This window comes from Cordyceps javanica, chromosome 4 (assembly GCF_051103115.1).
Source record: "Cordyceps javanica chromosome 4, complete sequence".
Classification (NCBI taxonomy): Eukaryota; Fungi; Ascomycota; class Sordariomycetes; order Hypocreales; family Cordycipitaceae; genus Cordyceps; species Cordyceps javanica.
Window position 1 is genome coordinate 4,374,729 of NC_139298.1, and position 20,114 is coordinate 4,394,842.

The 20,114-nt window shown below is 47.4% G+C and overlaps 6 protein-coding genes across 6 annotated transcripts; 3 read left to right on the forward strand and 3 right to left on the reverse strand.

The window, feature by feature from the left end:
• Window positions 1–1,147: 1,147 nt before the first annotated feature.
• V2A60_007242 (uncharacterized protein) lies at window positions 1,148–2,674 on the reverse strand (the record flags this gene model as incomplete). The annotated part of the gene is made up of 5 exons (XM_083258527.1): window positions 1,148–1,276; window positions 1,403–1,612; window positions 1,666–2,000; window positions 2,049–2,401; window positions 2,460–2,674. 5 exons carry the CDS (start codon window positions 2,672–2,674, stop codon window positions 1,148–1,150), a joined length of 1,242 nt encoding a protein of 413 aa, XP_083114653.1.
• Window positions 2,675–4,655: 1,981 nt separating this feature from the next.
• V2A60_007243 (uncharacterized protein) lies at window positions 4,656–5,629 on the forward strand (the record flags this gene model as incomplete). The annotated part of the gene is made up of 3 exons (XM_083258528.1): window positions 4,656–5,086; window positions 5,128–5,504; window positions 5,559–5,629. 3 exons carry the CDS (start codon window positions 4,656–4,658, stop codon window positions 5,627–5,629), a joined length of 879 nt encoding a protein of 292 aa, XP_083114654.1.
• Window positions 5,630–5,818: 189 nt separating this feature from the next.
• On the reverse strand, window positions 5,819–7,227 carry V2A60_007244 (uncharacterized protein; the record flags this gene model as incomplete). The annotated part of the gene is made up of 5 exons (XM_083258529.1): window positions 5,819–6,222; window positions 6,259–6,382; window positions 6,450–6,478; window positions 6,551–6,576; window positions 6,635–7,227. 5 exons carry the CDS (start codon window positions 7,225–7,227, stop codon window positions 5,819–5,821), a joined length of 1,176 nt encoding a protein of 391 aa, XP_083114655.1.
• Window positions 7,228–7,351: 124 nt separating this feature from the next.
• V2A60_007245 (uncharacterized protein) lies at window positions 7,352–7,673 on the reverse strand (the record flags this gene model as incomplete). Its single annotated transcript, XM_083258530.1, has 2 exons — window positions 7,352–7,497; window positions 7,547–7,673. 2 exons carry the CDS (start codon window positions 7,671–7,673, stop codon window positions 7,352–7,354), a joined length of 273 nt encoding a protein of 90 aa, XP_083114656.1.
• A 3,995-nt stretch (window positions 7,674–11,668) lies between these two features.
• On the forward strand, window positions 11,669–12,073 carry V2A60_007246 (uncharacterized protein; the record flags this gene model as incomplete). The annotated part of the gene is made up of 1 exon (XM_083258531.1): window positions 11,669–12,073. The coding sequence occupies one exon, from the start codon at window positions 11,669–11,671 to the stop codon at window positions 12,071–12,073; it is 405 nt and encodes a 134-aa protein (XP_083114657.1).
• A 4,823-nt stretch (window positions 12,074–16,896) lies between these two features.
• Window positions 16,897–18,122, forward strand: V2A60_007247 (C2H2-type zinc finger protein; the record flags this gene model as incomplete). The annotated part of the gene is made up of 3 exons (XM_083258532.1): window positions 16,897–16,971; window positions 17,035–17,226; window positions 17,280–18,122. The coding sequence occupies 3 exons, from the start codon at window positions 16,897–16,899 to the stop codon at window positions 18,120–18,122; spliced, it is 1,110 nt and encodes a 369-aa protein (XP_083114658.1).
• Window positions 18,123–20,114: the final 1,992 nt, after the last annotated feature.

The window sequence follows — 20,114 nt, forward strand, 5'->3', positions numbered from 1 at the left end:
CCTCTTGGACGCTGCTCACCCAAATCACTCATGTATCACTCAATATTCTGCGGAGCTGCATAGTCTTGGCATATGCAATTGTTGTCGAGAGGGGTCTAGTTCGAGCGACGATCCGAAGTCACGGATCACAAATGGTCCGATTCACCGCCGATGTTAATGATACTTCAAAGTATTTAATACACAGTCGAATACAGTATACTCAACTTAACATTCTGAGAGCACCAGTGCCTACCCCCACTTACAATAGACGAAAGCCACGACACATTTCTTCATATCTCATTATGCAGTGCAATACCTTATTCGTGGGCGCTTCTCTTATTCTAGCATCACTAGTATTGGGTCAGCAGTGCTACAGTATCGACAACTTTGGATCTCGTGTTCATCACTGCCAATCCTGCCGCGATGGCCACAGTTTCATTGCCCGAGGATATTGCGATATTGGCTTTGAGTGTTGCAGAGGCCTTTGTTGTCAAAATAATGAGCTTTGAGAAGTCATACAGTGGACTAGAGTGTACGTTTTCTGCTTGATGAGGGGAGCAAAAATCGAAATCGTGGCTAATCATTTATCAGGCTGTGTTCTCGAAACGATGCAATGTTACCACCTAGCCACATTCAAAAAAGTTCAGCAGTACAATGGTACAACTTGAGCACAGAAGCAAGAATCACTATGACGAAGCAGCAAAGCTATAGCTCTATGCGACACGGTATATAATCTAGTAAATATGTCCTTGAGGGGATCTACAATAAGGAGTTTTTCCTGCATCACATTCTAAAGAAGCCTTGAATATTTTTTTTTCACTATGCTCGTAAGATCAATCGAAACCGGAAGCTTTGCGGTGACTGGGCACACCTGCATATCTCATCACATCCAATGACTGCGCGATATTGTCCTACCAGTACGTAGCAAACTCGCGAGTGAACTCATTCAGTGGTTGTTGATGCTTTTCTTGCATTTCCCATGTATGGGTCGTATGGTGCACCATTTAGTACCAACGCACTTGAATTCGTGATTCGGTCCACATCGCACCAAAACATAGCATCTTTAAAGAATTATTCCTCTACGAAAGTAGATATGATTAGATAGTTACTTATGTACAATAAAGGTCATAATGAATGCACTTCCAGTTTTCTATGTCATATTCTCGGCCTATTTCGATGTCGCACGATCGTAGAAGCGAAAGTCATTCAGCTGCTTCTGAATGGTCGGACTCGGGCTCAGAGCAAGGCTCGGCATCGGGCCGGCTCGTCTCTCGCCCAGGTCTCTGGTTGTTGTCTCCTGGAAAACGAGCAGTCGACAGATCAGGTTGGGTGTGGTTTTAGAGTGGCGATGTATTAAATGTAAAGTAGAGCTAATGTACTACTATACTTCTAGATTTCTAATACTCCGTAACACCTCAGGTACAGATAATCTCTCCTTTGGATCAAACTTTAGGAGTCCAAGAAGAATAGGTAGGTATTTGCTTCTTATCTCCTCAGGCAACTCTTGGAAAAACTCATCTTTGCCCTGTTCCAGCATCTCTATCGATATTCTGTACTCGTCCAGCAGCCCTTCATCATCGCAACCCAGCGCGCGGTAGGCAAAGTGTGGCATATGCGCTAGAATAGCGTACATCTACACGCGTCAGTTTCAACCCACCACTTGCCACAACTTTTTATTCAACATACCAAATGGCCCAGATACCAGCTGTCCGCCTTAAATGGACGGTCGGTCCCCCTCTGCCCAGCGAGAAGCTCCGGCGGCGGCCACGTACCTTTTGGAAACTTGTCAGCAGCGTAGAATGCGCCGCGTTCAGGGATGAAAGAGTAGCCAAAGTCTATGAGCCGGACGCCGCTAGGCGTAAATCCAATGTCTTCGGGCTCAGTGGAGCGGCACGGCATCCACGGCGGCGGCAGTTCCCCGCTTATAAGACGAATTTCATCCTCCAGCGGGGGCCGTTCGAAGAGGTCCTCCAGGTGCTTGTCGCTGGGCAGTGCGAGTGCAACATTTCCGAGATGGATATCTGAACAAAGTTAACAATCATCAAGTCGTCTTGACTGATATCACCTACCGCCGTGCACCACGCCGATGCGGTGGAGGTCGCACAACCCCTCGACGACCTGTCTGATATACGTTTGCCGTCGCTGCAGCGTGAAAGGGATGTCGGGGTTGTCATCGTGATTTTCTGTCACGTCGGTGTAACGCCCCAGGCAAGTACCGGTTGCTGGATAAACGAGTGCCTGGAAGAATATCTGGCTGAAGTTTTTGGGATGTGTGCTCATACTCTTGCTCAGGTGGTGCGGGATGGTGAAGCTGTCACGCAGCGTCGAGACAAAGGGGCTTCGGCAGTGCTTCGTGATATACCGGAATATGTCTAGCTCTCCGTTCTCGCCTCGAGGAAGAAACTTGATAGTCAGGAATTCTCTGGCTTCATTAGTCGTGCATACATTAGAGTGTTACGAGGGGGTTGATAGATATGCACCTGGTTATTGGATCTTTGGTTAACCAGCACCAGTTCCCTACTCGTCGTAGCAACTCATAGCCGTTGTAGACCTCGCCACGGTACACGACGGGCTGTATTTGCTGGTTCCAGCGCTCCAGTAGATAAAGATCGGCCCAGTAATTGCCTCCGTGGGTAAACTGTCTGTACGCATCAGACAGTGGCCGCCTGCGTAACGCTCCAAATATGGCACTCATACTCTCCACGGTGAGGGCGGTTCGTTGGGATTTCATATACAAGCGATTGAAAAGGAAGCGAGCGAGATTGAAGCAGGCAAATAGTAGGTCATGAAATGACCAAGTTTGCGAACGAAAATAGACGTTGAAGCTCGTGAGTAGCACGAGGTGGTGATGAGCGTGCACAGAAAAGTGGACCTGTCTGGGTGTCTAAGGCAGGAACAGAAAATATTATGAATTATAGGCAGTTACTTAATTTATTCTTAAGCCTTACTATATTTAACTAAACATCATTTTATATAAACGGTTTTCTCATAAGTTTTTATATTATTTGAAAGTTAAGATTAATTGATAGACGTTAGGGCAACCCTTCTAAGACCGGAACAGTGCGCTGCAATCGCAAACTGCCCAGAGTCGTATCGAGGGCCTATCTAGCGAAGAGACCACTCATTTTAAGCAGGGCAGTAAGTCCTGTTCGTAAAGCGACACTCGTACGGAGGGAGCTCTCTGGCATGGATGGACATTGCCTTTCTCGACATACTTCGTATGCCCAATATAGACAATACTTCGAACTTAAATATAGCTGTAATGTGGGTAATGTGGGTAATGTGGGTAGTGTGATTGTCTTGGGGTTTAAAATTTGCACGTGTGGTGAATCTAGATACTGAAATGAGCCCTGTTGTAGCGTTAACTTCAGGACCGCAAACCTAAACAAATCGTCGGTCGCCGTAACCGTCGTCTTCCGTTACTCTACTGGTGTTGAGTGAAACCCGAAGTCACTCTGCCTGACCGACAAGCTGAATCACCATCCACAATTACGGCATATTGAGCGTGGTATGGGTAGATGCCTGAGCATAACCACCATGAAATCGCTAAAGCTAGCGTCGCGCTTCCCTGATCGTAACCGCTAGCGCGTAGCTTAGTTGCTCTCCATCTACGCCGCTGCCCCGGCGTACGGGTGCATGGCCTGTCAGTTAATCGTCAGCATAATCGAAGCCGTTTTGCTTTGTACACATACTCTGCGACGGAACGGGAACTAAAGCGCCTTTCTTCCAGATGTTGCTGATCCGCTAGAAGTTCATGCTAGTGAGTCTTTTTCTGCTGCCTGATGGCATCGTCGGACTGTTTCGCCGCCGACTTGGCAGTGTTTTCGAGCTCTACCACAATACAGCCTGCTCGCCTCGCTGACCTTGCCTTGTTACGCCAGTGTGTATTCACCTGGCGTAGTTGAGTGCGCCGTCCACGAGCGCTTTGCATGTGGAGACGGCTTCGCTCTCAGAGGCAACACATGAGCAACTTCCAGCACGACGCTCATCAGTCTTTCTGTGTTTTGTTATACTGTCCCTTCTACTGGGAACTTTCCCGGCTCCTCTGTAATTTTCTCGTTTATTATCTTCCATGGTGCGTTTTTGACGAGTGCTGTTTAGACTACATTTAGTTGAACAAGACATGGAATAAATAGTAAACTAAAATAATTGCCGTCTCAGTGTGTTTTGCATAAGGAAATTTGTAAATCTAGCTTTTGGTGTGGCTCGACAATGCTTTGATACGTGGCGGCACCATTTCCGCGGAAGGCTGCCACCGCCGTAGCTGACCCGGCTCAAGCAGGGCAACCCGTCGCCGACAATGCAGAGGAGACAACCAGAAATCGGTGCTGGATTTACCCAGTAGATACGTATAGGACGACGCAAACTTCAATTTCAATAAATTCTGTTTTTTGGGGGGCAAATACATGACAGAAATAGCAGTGATGCAGGTTCATTCAGGATCATGGTGGTATCCGATTAACCCAGAGACATCCCGTCATCTAAAACTGGCTGTATCGCACGGCAGGGTTGCTAAAGGTGGTGACATGGCCCGTACCGGTCGCGAGATAGGGGAGGCGTACCCCTTTATAGACGGTGCGGCGCGTAAAGTTGTGGGTTCGAAAGCCAACCCAACGACGACAGAATCGCGCTGCCTCACTCCCTTGCAGCCTACCTCGTCCCTCGCAGTTGACACAATGGACTCCCGTCAGTTGCAATTCCAGGCCGACCGTCTGAGTGGAAGAGAACTCGCCGAAATACAGCGAAATTATCCAAAATCAAGCGGGTTCCCCTATCCCGTCAATGCACCAGTATTCTACGTCAAGTTTGGCGACACATGGTGGATGCGGATGGAGGCCGAGACGCACATCTACGCCTATGAGCAGCTCCAGGCCATGCTTACGTCGGGCGCCGCGGTGGGAGGGCTCCCGGGTATCCCGAAAGTATATCGTCTCATTGAACACAAAAATACTCTCTTTATGGTCAGCGAGTATATTCAGGGCCACACCTTTCTCGAGCTCCAGAAGACGCTGTCGGTAGCACAGCAGCAGCCCTTGATTGACAAGATTGCGCAGGGCATCCGCACTCTCTCCAGCATCACCCCACCCCAGGGTTCGCCGCCTGGTCCGTACCGGGGCGGCATCATACGGCATCGATGTTCAAGGACAGCACGGCCGCTGCCGTCTTCGACTCGGTCGACAGCCTGGAAGCGCACATCAACAAGCTGACCGCGTTGACACCCATGGCCAAGGCCCGAAATCCCTGGAAGATTACGCTGGAGCGCGAGCTCTGCCTGGTCTACTCGGATCTGTATCCTGCAAATTTCATCTTTGGACCCGACCAAGAATTGTACATAATTGACTTTGAACACGCCGCATTTCTGCCGCGCAGCTTCCAAACCCTTGCGCTGTGCGCGTCGGCTTTTCCCGCTTCACGAGTGTTGGCATTCGACGTTTCCGAGAGGCTCAAGGCAGAGTTGCCCATGGAGAATCTGCAGGCGATGCGAGTAGCGCAGGGCCACTTTTTGATATGTGTTTTCGGATTTGGTAAGTGAAGCCTCGGCAGAGAGTTTACTCACGTCTGACCAAGTCGCTATGCAGGTCTGAATCCCGATGAGATCACGACTGGTCCTAAACCAGCCGTCCCTAAAAGACGCTGCATCTTTTTTTAGCTGACCCAAGGTGTACGTGGTTGGAGATCCTCTGCGGGTGCTGGTTGCTCTTGGCGAGGAGACGGAAGGGCAAGAGATGGTAAGAGTCGGCGGAAACGATCTGCACGTCGGTGTGTCGCCCTCGTACCGTGTCCGTGTCAGCGACAGAAGGAATCGCCATTCCTGGAATTATAGTTATAGCCCCTGTCATTATTGCGAGAACGTGGTACGGGTGCTGATTTGAATTATAGATGTTTTTAAAAATTTCACTGCCATAGTGTACAATATTTTGAACCCGCCGAGCATAGTGTGCGAGACAGCCCTTGCCTTGAACGCCGCGGGAGGATCTTTTCGGGGTTGCGTATCGCAAATGCTCCATTCCGGCTCATCGTCGACCACGCAGGTGCCCAGGCTGACGCAATCTAGCCAAGGGTCAGCGCATCGCAAGTGCAGCGACCCAAACTTCCAGCCATTTGTCCAGAGGGAGCAACAGGCATCACGGCTTGTGTAGCCGTAGCCGAACCACTCGCCAGAGCGGCCGGGTTTCTCCCAATGAATGATATAATCTTTGCCGCGGGGACAGTCACCGGAACTGGCGGCCTCCGGGGATACGACTGCGCAGCCGGTATCAATACACCTGCCCCCTTAACCGCTGAGAGCTACTTCATCTTGCACGTCGCCGCCATAATCACTGTGAGTGACACCTGGTTTTGAGGCGAAAACTTTCTTCTCTTGCCACGCAATAAAATTAATCGACCTTGAGACCCGAGCAGTCTACACAGCATAGTTAGTACGACTCTGGAAACCAGAATATCTCGAAACATCGAGTTGAGCAGCATACCATCTTGCAATGCGGGCATTCAAAATTGTCTAGAAGTAACAGTTAGCAGTCCAAGCAAAGAGCTAAGGGGATTACTCTGGTAAAAACTCTGGATTTCTTACAATTAAGCTCAATATTTCGAGTCATGCTTGTCAGCAATTCGCTGGCACGTGTCACCCGCCACTGCGCGATAGAAACTGCTGTACCTGTCAAGAATCTCTCGCTGCCTTGCCATGGGGATCATTGCAATATTAGAAAATGTAACACCGGTGTTGCTAACCTTCACGTCATTGAAGCCGTTCTCAAAAGTCGCGTCTTTTTGTACAAGTTGTGGAGTGCTCACACTGCCCACGTACACCGAGATAGCCTCATTGATGGCCTGCACCATGAGGTGGACTGTTTCTTTCTCTTGTGTGTCTATTTTGGTGGAAGCTAGCTGCATATTGCCAGGCATACGGTTGAGAATCAATTTTCCGCCGCGCAGGTTGACAGCGGCATAGGAAAAGCCGACAGTGTACCCTTGTTGAGCCTCACCTGCATGTGTCGCGCGGAACACGAGACCAGCATCACCGGCGGTATCGGCGGAATTGGCGGCTTGAAATGTGAGATCGGCTTCAAAGATAAAATCAGTGACCTTGTGACGATAAATGATGGCTTCAACTTCCGCAGCATCGTTCGCGCTGAGGCCTTCCGGCGAGACTTGGAACTGGCCCTTCTGAATCTTCCAGTCGCTCATGTCGTTATTGCCAAAGTTGTCGCTGAATTCTTCCCGCTTATAAGGATCATCATGCGTAGTCATATTACAGTTGCTACAAAGGATGTAGCCGTCGAATGTTTTCGTGCAGAATCCGCCCCGGCACATGAGTGAGCATTGTAGAATCGTAAACCACCAGCCCTCTTCACACTGAATTCTGAATTCCCTATTAGTCGATTGTTGACACCGACGCCATTGCAAAGTAGCCCCACACGTCTAAAGGTAACAAGTGCAGATACTTGATTTCATGTATGACCTCGTCTTCATCGAAGGGTGGCTTGAAGTTGGCGGGATCGTCAAGGGCGGGGTCATGGTCTAGAACATGTCAGCTAGCAGTCTTTGTATGTTTGACGAAAGTGCGCACACTCTTTGAATAGCTTCTCAGCCCGTTCTCTCTCCGCTTCCAATTCCAGATCATCGTCATCCTCCTCGAATTCCGGTGTCTCCTGAAGACCACTTGCGAGATATGACTGAAACGGGAACCTCGCCATCCCACTCCTCGAGGTCATCCACCGAGAACATGAAAGCATTAGCATTGGCTATGAACCAGCAATTCTCATCAGCATGAACCTCGTGGGCTTACAGTTTCCGTCCAAGTCTAGCTGGGGCGGGCAACTTCCCCTCTAAACAGCAAACAAGCTGGGGTCCCCGAAGTATTGTGCAAAGACTGGGGTTTTTGTTGTCATTGTGTTTGAGAGAGTCAGCCGTGAGGATTCCACATCTTTTTGCGAGGTCAGCACAAAGATCGCCGCTCTACACGGTAGTTGTAGAACAGTAACTTCGTTTCGAGAACTAACTTCCTTTTGTGTTTACTAAAGCAACGGTCTGAACATCGTGGGCAGTATTAAGGCTGGCGCGTACTCCACCTGTCTTACACAGCGAGAGCTAGCCCATTGGCGGACTGCTCGCTGTGATTTGGCTAGGCTGTGGTGACCGGAGACAGCGACGATCCCAACTACTGTGAGAACGCAATGTTCATTTTCGCTAGAAGAGGCCGTATTGAGTGTGACTAGGCTATTGCTTGGACGTGTATTGCAAGCTTGGACCAAAGCACCATCAAAATATCGCTGAGAAGTGACAAGGCCCTACAAAGCTCCTACCGGTGGCGACGTCAGTAAGTACCTGCATAGATGCACAGTTGTGAGCGAAAGTGGATTGTAGAGCAAAACCAGTGGCGGAATACTATCCTCATCTGCTACATTCATTGTGGCAAGGAAAGACTCCAGCTACTCCTCTAAGTTTGGGGGAAATGGTTATTTGGCCTTGGGCTTAGGTATCTCGCCCTGGCTTTGCCACATTACCATGTTCGACGCGATCAACCGCGCACGTTCGCGGCGTATTTCGAATGTTAGGATCGTCAAAGGAGACAACGAGTGTCCAAAGATGACCAACTACATGGATCTGGACCAAAGTGGGTTGGAAAAGGTATCTCAGCCAGCAAATTATGCAGCAAAGGTACCTCCATGTACCCCCTCGATTTCGTTATGCAAGTATTTAGTCCACCATCCTGACGCCTGACGACCCCTGCAGCCAGCCGGCCAGCCAGCAAGCCAAGCAGCCAGCCAGGCCCCTGCGGTCGATCGATGAAGCCATAGCGAAGAAGCCAGAATCAGGCCTCTTTAAGTAGCCTCTTTTTAAGACAGAATTTACACATAACTAATATAAAATATATCTTTAAATATAAATCTGGAATTATTCTTAATTTCTCTTTCTAATAAGCTAACTTTAAGTATTATTTACTTTTCTTTTAATAACTAAAAAAAACTATTTAGATAGAAAGTTAAATAAATCTTTATAAGAAACTAAAGTTAGTAAATTATTCTTTACTTTTAGTTTAATATTAAAAAAAATTAAAAACTTATATAACTTAACTAGGGTTAGGATTTTTTTAAAAAAGATTTAAAAAGGGTACCTTCTACGGGTAAGCGCTATATAAAAGACCTACTTTAGATTTCAATCCCTAAAATCTGGTGAGTTTGGTGACCTTGAAAACTCGTTGTCTGGCCCTAAAAGCTGAAAAAGATAGAGTGAGAGTGGAGCTACAGTAGCGAGACGTTCCAGTACCAACGCCAGCCACCACGTAACTGATCGGGCACGGATCCTCGCCAGAGAAGGATGAAGAAAGCGCTGTGCAGCATCCGCTAAAAGACAGAGCCACAAGGGTAGCGGTAAGGGGCTGTTTGCCTCTCATGTTAACTACAGCGACGCGCAGGTTCCACTGTCTGATGACCCCGATCGTTCAGCGAAATTTCTTTCCGAGGCCTGGCTCGGCCTTTTTGGGGTGTAACTACTCAGTAGGCCTGCTATCGACTGCCCAGCTGCCAAGCTACAGAAGTTGGGTCACTAACCATCTTGCCTCTCTATCGAACATCTGCCTGGCTCGTTTCTTGTCTACTCCGAACAAGACTATCGCTACAGTGTTGACAGCACCGGTCCTCAGCCGGGTGCTTTTTCTAATATAGTTGTCGACAGAAACCCTCAAGGTCAGCGAACCACAGACAGGTCGGACACCATGCTCAATTGCCCGGTCACGAAACACATTGGCACCAGTTGTATTGAAGAAAGACGCTGCTTTTCGTCAAGCTTTCCGAAGCTGCGATATTTGCCGGGGCCGTCTAGGCCTAACCTGAGCCCTCTCGTTCACTAGGTACGGAGGTGATTCATAGATAAATGCGCGAGCGCCCAAGTGTAATATGTCGGAAATCGCTCCCAAACTTGGAGTCTATCAACACGAATATCGGGCAACAAATTACTCGCGTAACACAATATAAGCATAATTGGCGAAATGCGGTCCATAATAAACGGCGGCCTAGGCCTTCTTGGAAGGATGAACCTTTGGTTTGATGGTGGGCCGGGGTATAAGATAGTATATTACTGGTAGAATTCAATTGATTTTGTCTCTCATTTACAGTTGTGGCTGATCATCGTAAACTATTGGTGCTGACTCATTATATGAATACAGACATTTCCGCCGAGTATTGCTACGTGCACAGCACCAGATCTCTAGGTACACAGCAGTACGTAAGAACTATACTAGCATAGTACCTCTAGATTTTATATAAGCTCTACCTAAATCAAAGTACTTCTTTAGTAGCTATAAAGTATCACTAATAGCCTCCTTTTTCCTCCTCTATTAATAATTCTTTTAAGTAAATTAGTAAGCGAGGCTTCTTCCCTACTCTTGCTGCTACTACTACTGCCACCACTAGCGTTAAGAGGCTTCTAGAGGCTTGGCGGTAGCGGTAACAGCGAGAGTAGTAGTAGGCTAGTAGTAGTGGTAGCACAGAGAAGAATTTATCTAGAGCGTATTTCGAGGTACCTATATTTATATATAATTCCCTAGTAAAAATAAGTACCCTGTCACGTACCGCTGTACACCTAGAGATATGGTGCTGTGCACGTAGTAATACTCTTTCCGCCCGCGTTAAAAGTCTCCGCTTGTGCGCCAGCGTTGTGGATGGTTGTAAGTGGGATGGGATGAATTGATCGCCTGAATATTTCCCAGGTTAAGCATTACTAACACGCCCATCAGGCCCATCATCATGCCAGCAACCCGATACATGAGTTTTCGACTCTTGACGCTCATCTGTACCCTCCTGACCGCTGTTTTATTGTACCCACACGCCGAGGAGCGCTGCAAAGACGCGTGGGACAAGCGGCAATCGAGAATTCTGCGTGAGCAAAATGCCCGTGAAAGAGAGATTCACCTGTCAAGTAGAGTTTATTGTCTGGTTCCACGTCGGCTCTTCTTATAGGTAGGTTCATAATCCTCTATAGCTGTGTCCAAAATTGCCGACACGCCAACTTAACGAATCGTACGATGCAGCGATGCTATTGCGCTGTTCCGTAATGGCATGACACTCAACCTCGCCAAGGTCGACGGTGACGCCGACTGTCCAGCCTCCATGGGACAAAGGGTTGCGAGGGCCGACGTGGTTAAGGATTGGTACGATTTCGGCGCAGAACTCCCTGACAATGGGGGAGGATTTGACTCATCCACGGTAGAGGAGCTTGGAAGCGCTCCGAGACTGTCCTGCAGCGGGTTATTGAGTATGTTTACTTTGCAACTCCTTGGGTCGAGGAATACCATCCATGGCGTCACTATGACGGCGATACATTTTCAGTAGTTAGTCGCAGGCTAGGGTTGAAAAAGCCCTTCGTATACGACAGAGCCTCCATAAGAGTTTCGACCATGATGATGCCACATCATCTCAGCGAGGCAAATGCGGTGCTGGCTGCGGCTGGGCGCAAACTTTGCAAATAGTGTTTTTGTGTCGAAAGGCATTATTTGCAGTGGAGTGGTCGGAACTCCAAAATCTTCTACATCAAGTGAGTTCCAAACCCAAGTCCACGCGTACATCTGTTTGAACGGCGGAGTTGATACCTTCTTTTATTCAACCAAATATAGCTTGAGTATGACGTCACTCTTCCTCTTTACACAGCCCGCAGGCTGTGTAAAGAGCCATATTTTGGGCGCAAACTGGAGATGGACACGACTCACGGGCTCGAGCAGCTCAGGGTGCAAGAACCCGCAAGGTTTTCGGCAGATATTCAGGCACGGATCATGTCCTACATCTTACCGCAGTATTATATCACGCAGTCTGTGACTATTCTCATCGCAGGCGAGGCCAGGACCGACCTCAACCTTATCCACATGGCACAGTCGCTCCGACACGAGTTGCTAGACCGGCGTTTCAGCAAGTCGTCTGAAGAAATGTTTGAGCATCATAATGAGCATATAGAAGGCGACTCTGATATGGAAGGCAAATCTGATTCAGATCAGCTCATCATCGCAGAAAACGGTGTATTCGACGCCGCCATTGATGTGGTCCGATGTTTAGGGATTCTACGACGACACAGACGAGGATACAATGGAGAAAGCATGCATTGATCATTACGAGAGAAATGGTGTAGAATAGTCTGGCTACAATTTGGAAGAATTCGAAGAGACCGTACGACTTACCCGAGAGAGGAAACAACAAACCCTAGACAAGTACATAGCCTGACACCAAGATGCCTACCCAGCCACAGACACTTCCAATTCAACGACATTTCAAGACTTGCCAGAGAATCGATTTTCAATCGAGAAACAATTGAAGTTTTCTACCGCGTCTTTCTTGAGGATATGATAGGTTGGGGTTGATTATTGCGATCCCCGAGAGTTGTTACATGTGCGCGCCGTCTGGGATACTGGCACTAATGCCTTAACGCGAGAAAATGTAGGAAGGTTTTTATCGCAATTGATTCCTTGTATTGGAGTAATTTTCCTTATAGTTAAAAACGTTGTGTAGCATATGCACACCGCCCGATGATGAAAATACAGCCTACATTAGCTTGACATGCAAGCACAATAGACTCCTCCGTATGTTTGATGACCTTCACGAGTATAACACTCCACTTCCTTATGGCAAACTACTTCTACATTCTTTTTTAAAAGATGAAATATAGAGCTTACATGATAATTATATATGTTCCTTACAAACATGAAATTACTAATAGGAGAATCTCTAACCTGGCTTTAAAAGACTTTAATACCTACCCTATAGTCTTAAATAATTAAGTAGTTTAATAATGGAAAGATTTATTCATCCATTACTGACGAGTTTAAGAGGAAAATATAGAAGATATTATATTATATAAATAATATATTATTAACCTAGTTCTAGGATTATTAAAGCTTTATTGAAAATCTATTAACTACACTTTTTATTATTATTATAAGACTAGTCTTTCTAGCAAGAAGATTTGATTACATTATTAACTACTCCCTACCTTAAAGGTATACGTTATATTTCTAACTATTTAGAGGTTAGATTAATACTTATTATTACTTTTTATATTTTTAATATCTCCGTATAATTTCAACCACTCTTCCATACTGTTAAGCACCTATAGCAATTATTCCTGTGTATCACACCATTATATCGTTATTATTATGTAGTGGGTTAACGCTTTTACTAAACCATGGTTTTATGGTAGCTTTGTTCTATAATAGCTGATCAAAGCTCATTTGGCATTTTGTTTCTGGTTTCCCTTGGCTGGCAGAAAGAGCAATAACATGGATTCGCTTTGCCTGAAACTTGAACGTGTTGGCCTGCGTAGCATGGTAAATGACATAATGTGGTTCAGCGCTAAAGCTGTGGATAGAGTGGGAAAGAAATTCACACTGCCTACTCCGTACTTATCAAGCGATGATACGATGGAAATCATGGCACTATTACCCAGGCGATATTGAGAAACGAAAGAGGTCCGAGCTTTTCGTCAAGTCACAGTCTAAGCAAACCATCACTGACTAGTTTAACACCATTACTATACACAGGAGAGCTTGCCATATTTGGGACCGACATAACGCGCTAAGCAAGGTATTTTTGGGATGTGAAGGAGACCATCCACTTCCCCTAGAAACTGTGGATTTAAATTTGAGCATCTCGCTACAGTATTGGCCCGGAGGTAATGTACGTGGTGGATATGCAATGACTCGTCTCCTCGCGCCTTGGTATGATGCCATTACTCACAACCGTCGCCTCGGTAGTTTGGCCGTTTATTTTCAAGGCAGAAATATACTAGTTATGTGTACTGGTAATGGGTAAGTTTTCTGTCCCGGGATTGTATCTTGATGTCGCTGAACCCTTTAGGGAGCGTCCGCTGAGCTGTCATATCGCTTAACCGGGACTAGCTCAAAGAAAAGAGCTACCTTGCAAGGGTGTAAAACTTTTGCCTCGCATCTAGTATGTGTCACGTGAAGAGCACTGAATGGTAACCGTTCGCTGAAAGCTTGCTTTTGTCTAAACATCCACCAGGAGTATCATGACATCACGAAGTGTGAAGTTAACAGGCAGCTGTCTGCCAGTGCACGACCCAAGAAGGTGGTCGTGCTTTAGCTAATGCTGCCATGAGCTCACCAATAGCATACGAATGACTTTCGCCGGACGGCTGGGGAGCAATCGACGAGTGATACGATCATATCCAATAACAGTTAAAATACATACGGAATATAGGAAGGTTTCCAAGTCAACGACCCCACAATTATGTGGCTGTATAAGTCCATTGCACATTATATCGTGTCATGGTATCGGAATGGCATCATTATCATCAGAGAACTGTAACGGTGGCCGGAAGTAGCCACTTGAAGCTTGAGGGACAGCATTCGCGAGACCATAACGCCCGTTCTTGTGGCTCATGGTGATCTGGAGGTGCTGCGCTGATTGCCTGACCCTAGCCATTGTCTATCTGAGCGGGGGCTGGGCAACAGGATCAGAAAAAAAAATCGGTGACTGGCTACGGGGGCAGTGCCAATGGGCAGGTGGTTGAAGGCTAACCAAGTCAAGGTTGCTAGGCGGAGGAGGGCCAGGAACAAGGCTGCCCTACTGACCACTTTCGAGAGGGCTGGACCGCAGCCGGAAAACTTGCTGGAAAAGGAAATGTAGTAAAAAGACCGTGGCCCGCTTGTTTCGAGAGAGCGATGAAGGCCGGTGAAGCCCAGCGAAGAAGCCATTTGAGTACTAAATACCTCTGTACTTACGTTGTTAGGGTTCAAACTGGGCCTTCAGGGGACCTGGGACGAAAGTGGAACCGGCTATCGCCCGAATGAATACGGAGTACAGCCACAAGCCACAGTAACAAGAAAACGGTGAGATTGAGACCTGAAACAGAGTTGTATATACTACTCCCGTCCTGAGCAGCACTCCGAAATCACTAAGATAGTCCAAGAAGATTGCTAATAGTTGCAGGAACGTAAAAGATTCCAAGTAGCGCGGCTCCAGTGGCTTCACAAGTGTAAGAGGTAGGCATGGGCAGGGCATGGGTATCGCTGAGGACTGCGGGTCACGGCCTTGTGTCGTCAGTGCGAGTCAAAACAAGGACTCTTAGGGAGCTGCAGGCCTCCGGCCCTTTTTTCTCCCGAGGTGCTACTAATTAGTACAGCCCAAGAAGCAGTTCGACTTGCCACAGAAGTTTGCGCACAGGCTATACAATGCAGCACTTTCCTCGTACTCAGTATGTCGAGCTTGCTCGCCGCGATGCCGTCGATTTCGAGGTGAATTTGATAGCAGTGCTCAATGTGCTCTAGCAACGTCAAGGTGAACATCCCTGTCGCACGCTTGGGTCGATGCCCCCGGCTGGGAAAAGGCGTGCCTCGGAGTTGCGCTCCGTCGCCGCGACAAGCCGGCGGCTGCTGAGTAACAAAACTGCACACGCCAACGCCGGCAATCAAAATGTCCAGAGCCAACGATTTTTTTTCTGGGGCTGCTCCAGAGGCACCTGGTAGCAATCATCCCCTCAAACAACGGTGCACTCGCCGGGTACTAAGCCGACGCTACGCTGGCCAGTAGCCGGCTTGTGTAATCGCAATCTCACAGGACGAGCCTTCCGGCCTCTCGGCAGGCACGCTGCCTTCCTATTTCCCCTGGTGCGTTTGGTGCACACGGACATTTTTTTTGTTATAGTCAAAGTGGCGACTCATTGCTGTTGAATTGACAGTAGTGTGCCGTCTTTCGCATATAGGTTACTACGAAGGTGATTATGGCTGCTTACCAAGTCCAAAGCTCACCCCGAGGACTGACGAAGAATCAAAAACAGAAAATAGCCAAGAAATGGCATTATACGACTTGCCGAATCGTCGATCATATTAAACGTTAAGCTACGTGACTTGAATCCGGGAATTTGCCAATTATCCCACGTTAGTGTACTCCGTACATTATGCACGAAAAGTTGTGCTCCTCTCATTTCCCACAATAAATCCATTCCTCTTAATCAATCTACTGATCGACCAAGCGTGCTACAAGAAATCCGGTCTAGATGAATGACAAAAAAAAGAAAAAAAAAAAAGGCGGAGGATGGGGGGTGGGGAGAGGAGTACATTTGGCTAAGCTTGAATCTAGACAACCCTGTAAGACACCCTAGCCCTGTTTTACTCAACGGCCAAGATGGGATTAATTGCAGCGTGACGTGTGAGAAGCCTCTCCTTCCTGGTCTCTGCACTGCCGCTTTACCGGATCTCCATCACTAGACTTGCGCTTTTTCTGCCGACCTGCTTTTCTCAGTCTGGCGCGTCTTGCGCACACGCATCCCGCCTCCTATGTGCAATCTGCTAGCACATCCGCGACTCCCACTTCCCATCTCATGGCTTGCAGCTTGCCCCTGTTGGCGTGGCTCTCTAACCCTCCCCGGCATTCATCTGCATGGTCAATCTCCTCTCGATCGGCCTTGTTAGCATTCATATTCAACTATGTCTTTAAGCCTACTCGGTTATTGCTAGCCTTGGTTTAGTATTTCCTCTTGCCGCATCATTAGCCGGACCAGTTGCCTTTGTTTCCAGACAAGTCACAGCAGTCCTACCAGTCCATAGTAACTCGTATTCGAGAACCACACGCTCATCAATTGTGATTATTTGCCGACGCTACAGCATCCTCGATGAGCTCTGACCCACATTCCTTGACCCCTTGGAAAATTCTCAGACGCTGAATAGTAACTACATCTGCTTCCTTGTTCGTTCCGTTCCGAACCGTAGTTGGGGGCAGGACTAGTCATCCATTAGCTATTCCATCTCCATCTTGCGTCTTTCCGACCGAACTAACTGCCACTACCTCTACAAGCTTTCTTTTACTCTTTTTCTCTAGATCGAGCCTATATGTATACATATTTTCCTGCCGAGTGTTCTTGCTCCTGCCCGTTCCATACCTTCGTTCACGTGCTACTCGATCTCTCTCATCCACAATGAAGCTTCTCAAGCGACCGAAATATGAGCCTATGAGTCGCCCATTTCTGTGCGGCTGGGACTCATGTAATAAGGCAAGCTTTTTATCGATCCCCGAAGATTTTGTTTCTCCAATGCTGATTGCTACGTTTCGATAGTGCTTCGGTCGTAAATCTGACCTTCAACGACACTATAAAATCCACACCAACGAGCGCTCTTGCCACTGCCCTATGCCCGGTTGTGACAAGAGATTTATCCAACGCAGCGCTCTAACTGTTCACATCCGCACTCATACCGGGGAAAAGCCTCATCAGTGCCAGCAGATTGGTTGCGGCAGACGCTTCTCAGACGTACGATATGTAGACATATCTAGACTGATAAAAAGCTGCTAATTCTTATTCAGTCGTCATCCCTTGCCCGCCATCGCCGCATCCACACCGGCAAGCGCCCTTACAAATGTAACTCTACTGGTTGCATCAAGACCTTCTGTCGTAAGATTACGTTGGTCAAGCACCAACGACGCTGCCACCAGCACGACCATCAGGATGACAGCCATCTTGACAAGGCCAAAATCGACCACCCTCCCGGATTCGACGGAGATGGAAGCCTTTCCACTCCCTATCCATCTACTACGCATAACTCTGCCTCTGTGTTCATGCCTGCCCAGGCCATGACGCATGGCAAGCCTACGATATGTGACACTGGTTCTTCTTCCGATTCAAATTTGTGGACATATCAAGACAACAGGCAAACTGTGTGTGACCGCTCTTTGCAATACCACTCCATAAACTATGGCAGTTGCTTCAATAACAAGGACCTCTACATGGCTGAAAGGGGCGACCCCGGTGTCGCTACCATGAGAGTCGATTCTCATTCTCCGCTGCAGGCTCCTGCAGATGAAAGCGAGTCTAACTCTGTCGAATTGGCTTATGTTGCACAAGAAACAGCGGTACCAATCACTTGCAGTTCTGGTCCCTGTTCTGTCGCCGGTCAAAGCCCTGGCGTTTACAATGGCGTCTTCACCACTACTTCGCAACAAGACTACTACGCCCTGGACGATGCTCTAACTATCCAGAAGTACGCAGTGGCGCAGCACAGCCATCAGAGGCCTCAGCAGATCCTCGTATCTGCCGAAGACTACTATGTTGCGCAATATCAGCACCAGCATTGGTTTCCGTACTCGGCTTCTGTCGAGAGCGCTACCACCGGCCAGTTGTTCAACTACGAATCATTCATACCAGTATAAAGCTCCACGTTTTCGTCAACCAGTGAGATAATAGATTACTTTAATATTCTCTGACATAACTATAACCTAGTTTTTCTTGTCTCAGTCTTCTACCGCATTGGGCTTGGATTTTAGCTAAGAATGCCAGGTCGTTGCCCTTCTGTTGTTTTGATAGCCGCAATACGTACATGAAGCAGCCGCTGTCTGATTAAGTCATGCTGACGGCCTTGACCCTAGGGATGGCCGTAATGCAACAACGATAGGCCATTTTTTTCAAAACATGACCTGTATTTCTTTCGTTGGTATGCGACTGGAACTACGCTTAACATTACTAGACCACATTCGAGCAGGACGCTCTGCATATTCGTGTGCTAGATCTTGACTTATTGATGGCTGGTATCAGGCGACATGAAGATGACGACCTTGCTCTAATGCCTTGAAAGCGCATGATAAAGACGAAGAGCGACCAGCGACCCCGAGAAAGATAGCAGGCCGCCAATCTCTTACGCAGAGGAAGATACTAGACGGCTGTTCACGGTCGTTCGGCCGCACGCTTGTAGTTGACGGGCTCCCAGCATGCGGGGAGAATGTAGAATATGACCTTAAGCCTTAGCTTAACCATATCTTGCGTTTTCAGCAAATGGCTTGAACAGACGATTGTATATGTATCAACGATATCATCTATAGTGCTTATGTAGTATATCGCGCCACCGATATTACATGGTGGACATTGAGAAATGATGGTGGATGGAGCATATAGTAGCTAAAAGATTGAAATAATCTATCCAATTTTGGAGATATTTAAAATCAATGGAGCTTTATTATAGAGAATAGTAGATTGAACCAAAAAGAGTTTTTAAAAGCCTTCTTTACGCCTAATAAATTAATCTTGACAGCAAGCTTGATTTGGATGGTATCCTAACACCTAGTTGATTTTAATAAAGAGTGCCAAGGCAGATATAACTATAGTTAGATGTTATAATTTAGTCCTAGTAGCGCTCATTAATCTTCATTTATCTAGAAATAAGCTTCCAATATTTAGCTTAATGCTTACGACCCTACTTAGCTTCAAGGTGGGCATACACCTTGAGAAAAGAAAGTCTCCGTCCTGGCTAATCTCCGCATGTCTTGCTACACCGTGAGGGCGCTGAAGTGGGACAGGAGAGCCCCTAACCAAGTGCTAGACAGAACAACAGCAGTAAAAAAAGAAGGAAATCACAAATCAGAATGACCAGCGGCGACACCCTGATTCTCAGTTTTCCGTGCAAGAACCATTTACATCGCTAGACGAGCTATGCAAGCCCGCCGATTATGCTAGTGCGGTGCAGCTTGACAAGAAACCCCAGTTTCGGCAACAATCATATAGAGCGCCATATTGAGAGTATGCTATCCGCACAGCACTTTAGATGAATAAAACGAAAACGAAGTACAGATACCCCCGGGCGTGAGAAGTGGACATTTCCCTGCACGCTGCAAAGAGCAATTTCTGTAGCGGGCAACTGGAGCCTTTTTGTTTTTTTGGAGGTGCTCTATGGTGTGCACACCTGCAAGAATCTGTTGCAACCATGAACTACTCTTCATTCCAACCCGCACATATCAAGGATCGAGGTAGCACAATAACAAAAATTCAGTTTTGGGACTAACATGAGCTAGAAAGATGCAATGGCTCGCCAGGAACAAACTATGCACGCCATCGTCAAGTTGGGCTCGATTGATATCATTCGCCTGTTTCCCAGCGTTGCGCATGGGGTCTCCTCGTTGATGCCAGCTTACAGTATATTAGGCATTATTCGATGCGTCAATTCACTTCAAGTCTGATTACTTACTGCGTGTAGTTATGCTTCATGCTACCGGTAAAGTGTAATTGCTATACATACCACCTCTGCAGGCCCTCTGTATAACACGCGCCGCCGTCGCAATGGAGGATTTCAAGTCACATTTTGCAAAAATGGCGCCATTCGCTATAATGAACACGCTAGCCGAGAACAAAGTCCCCGTTGATGAAGTATGCCG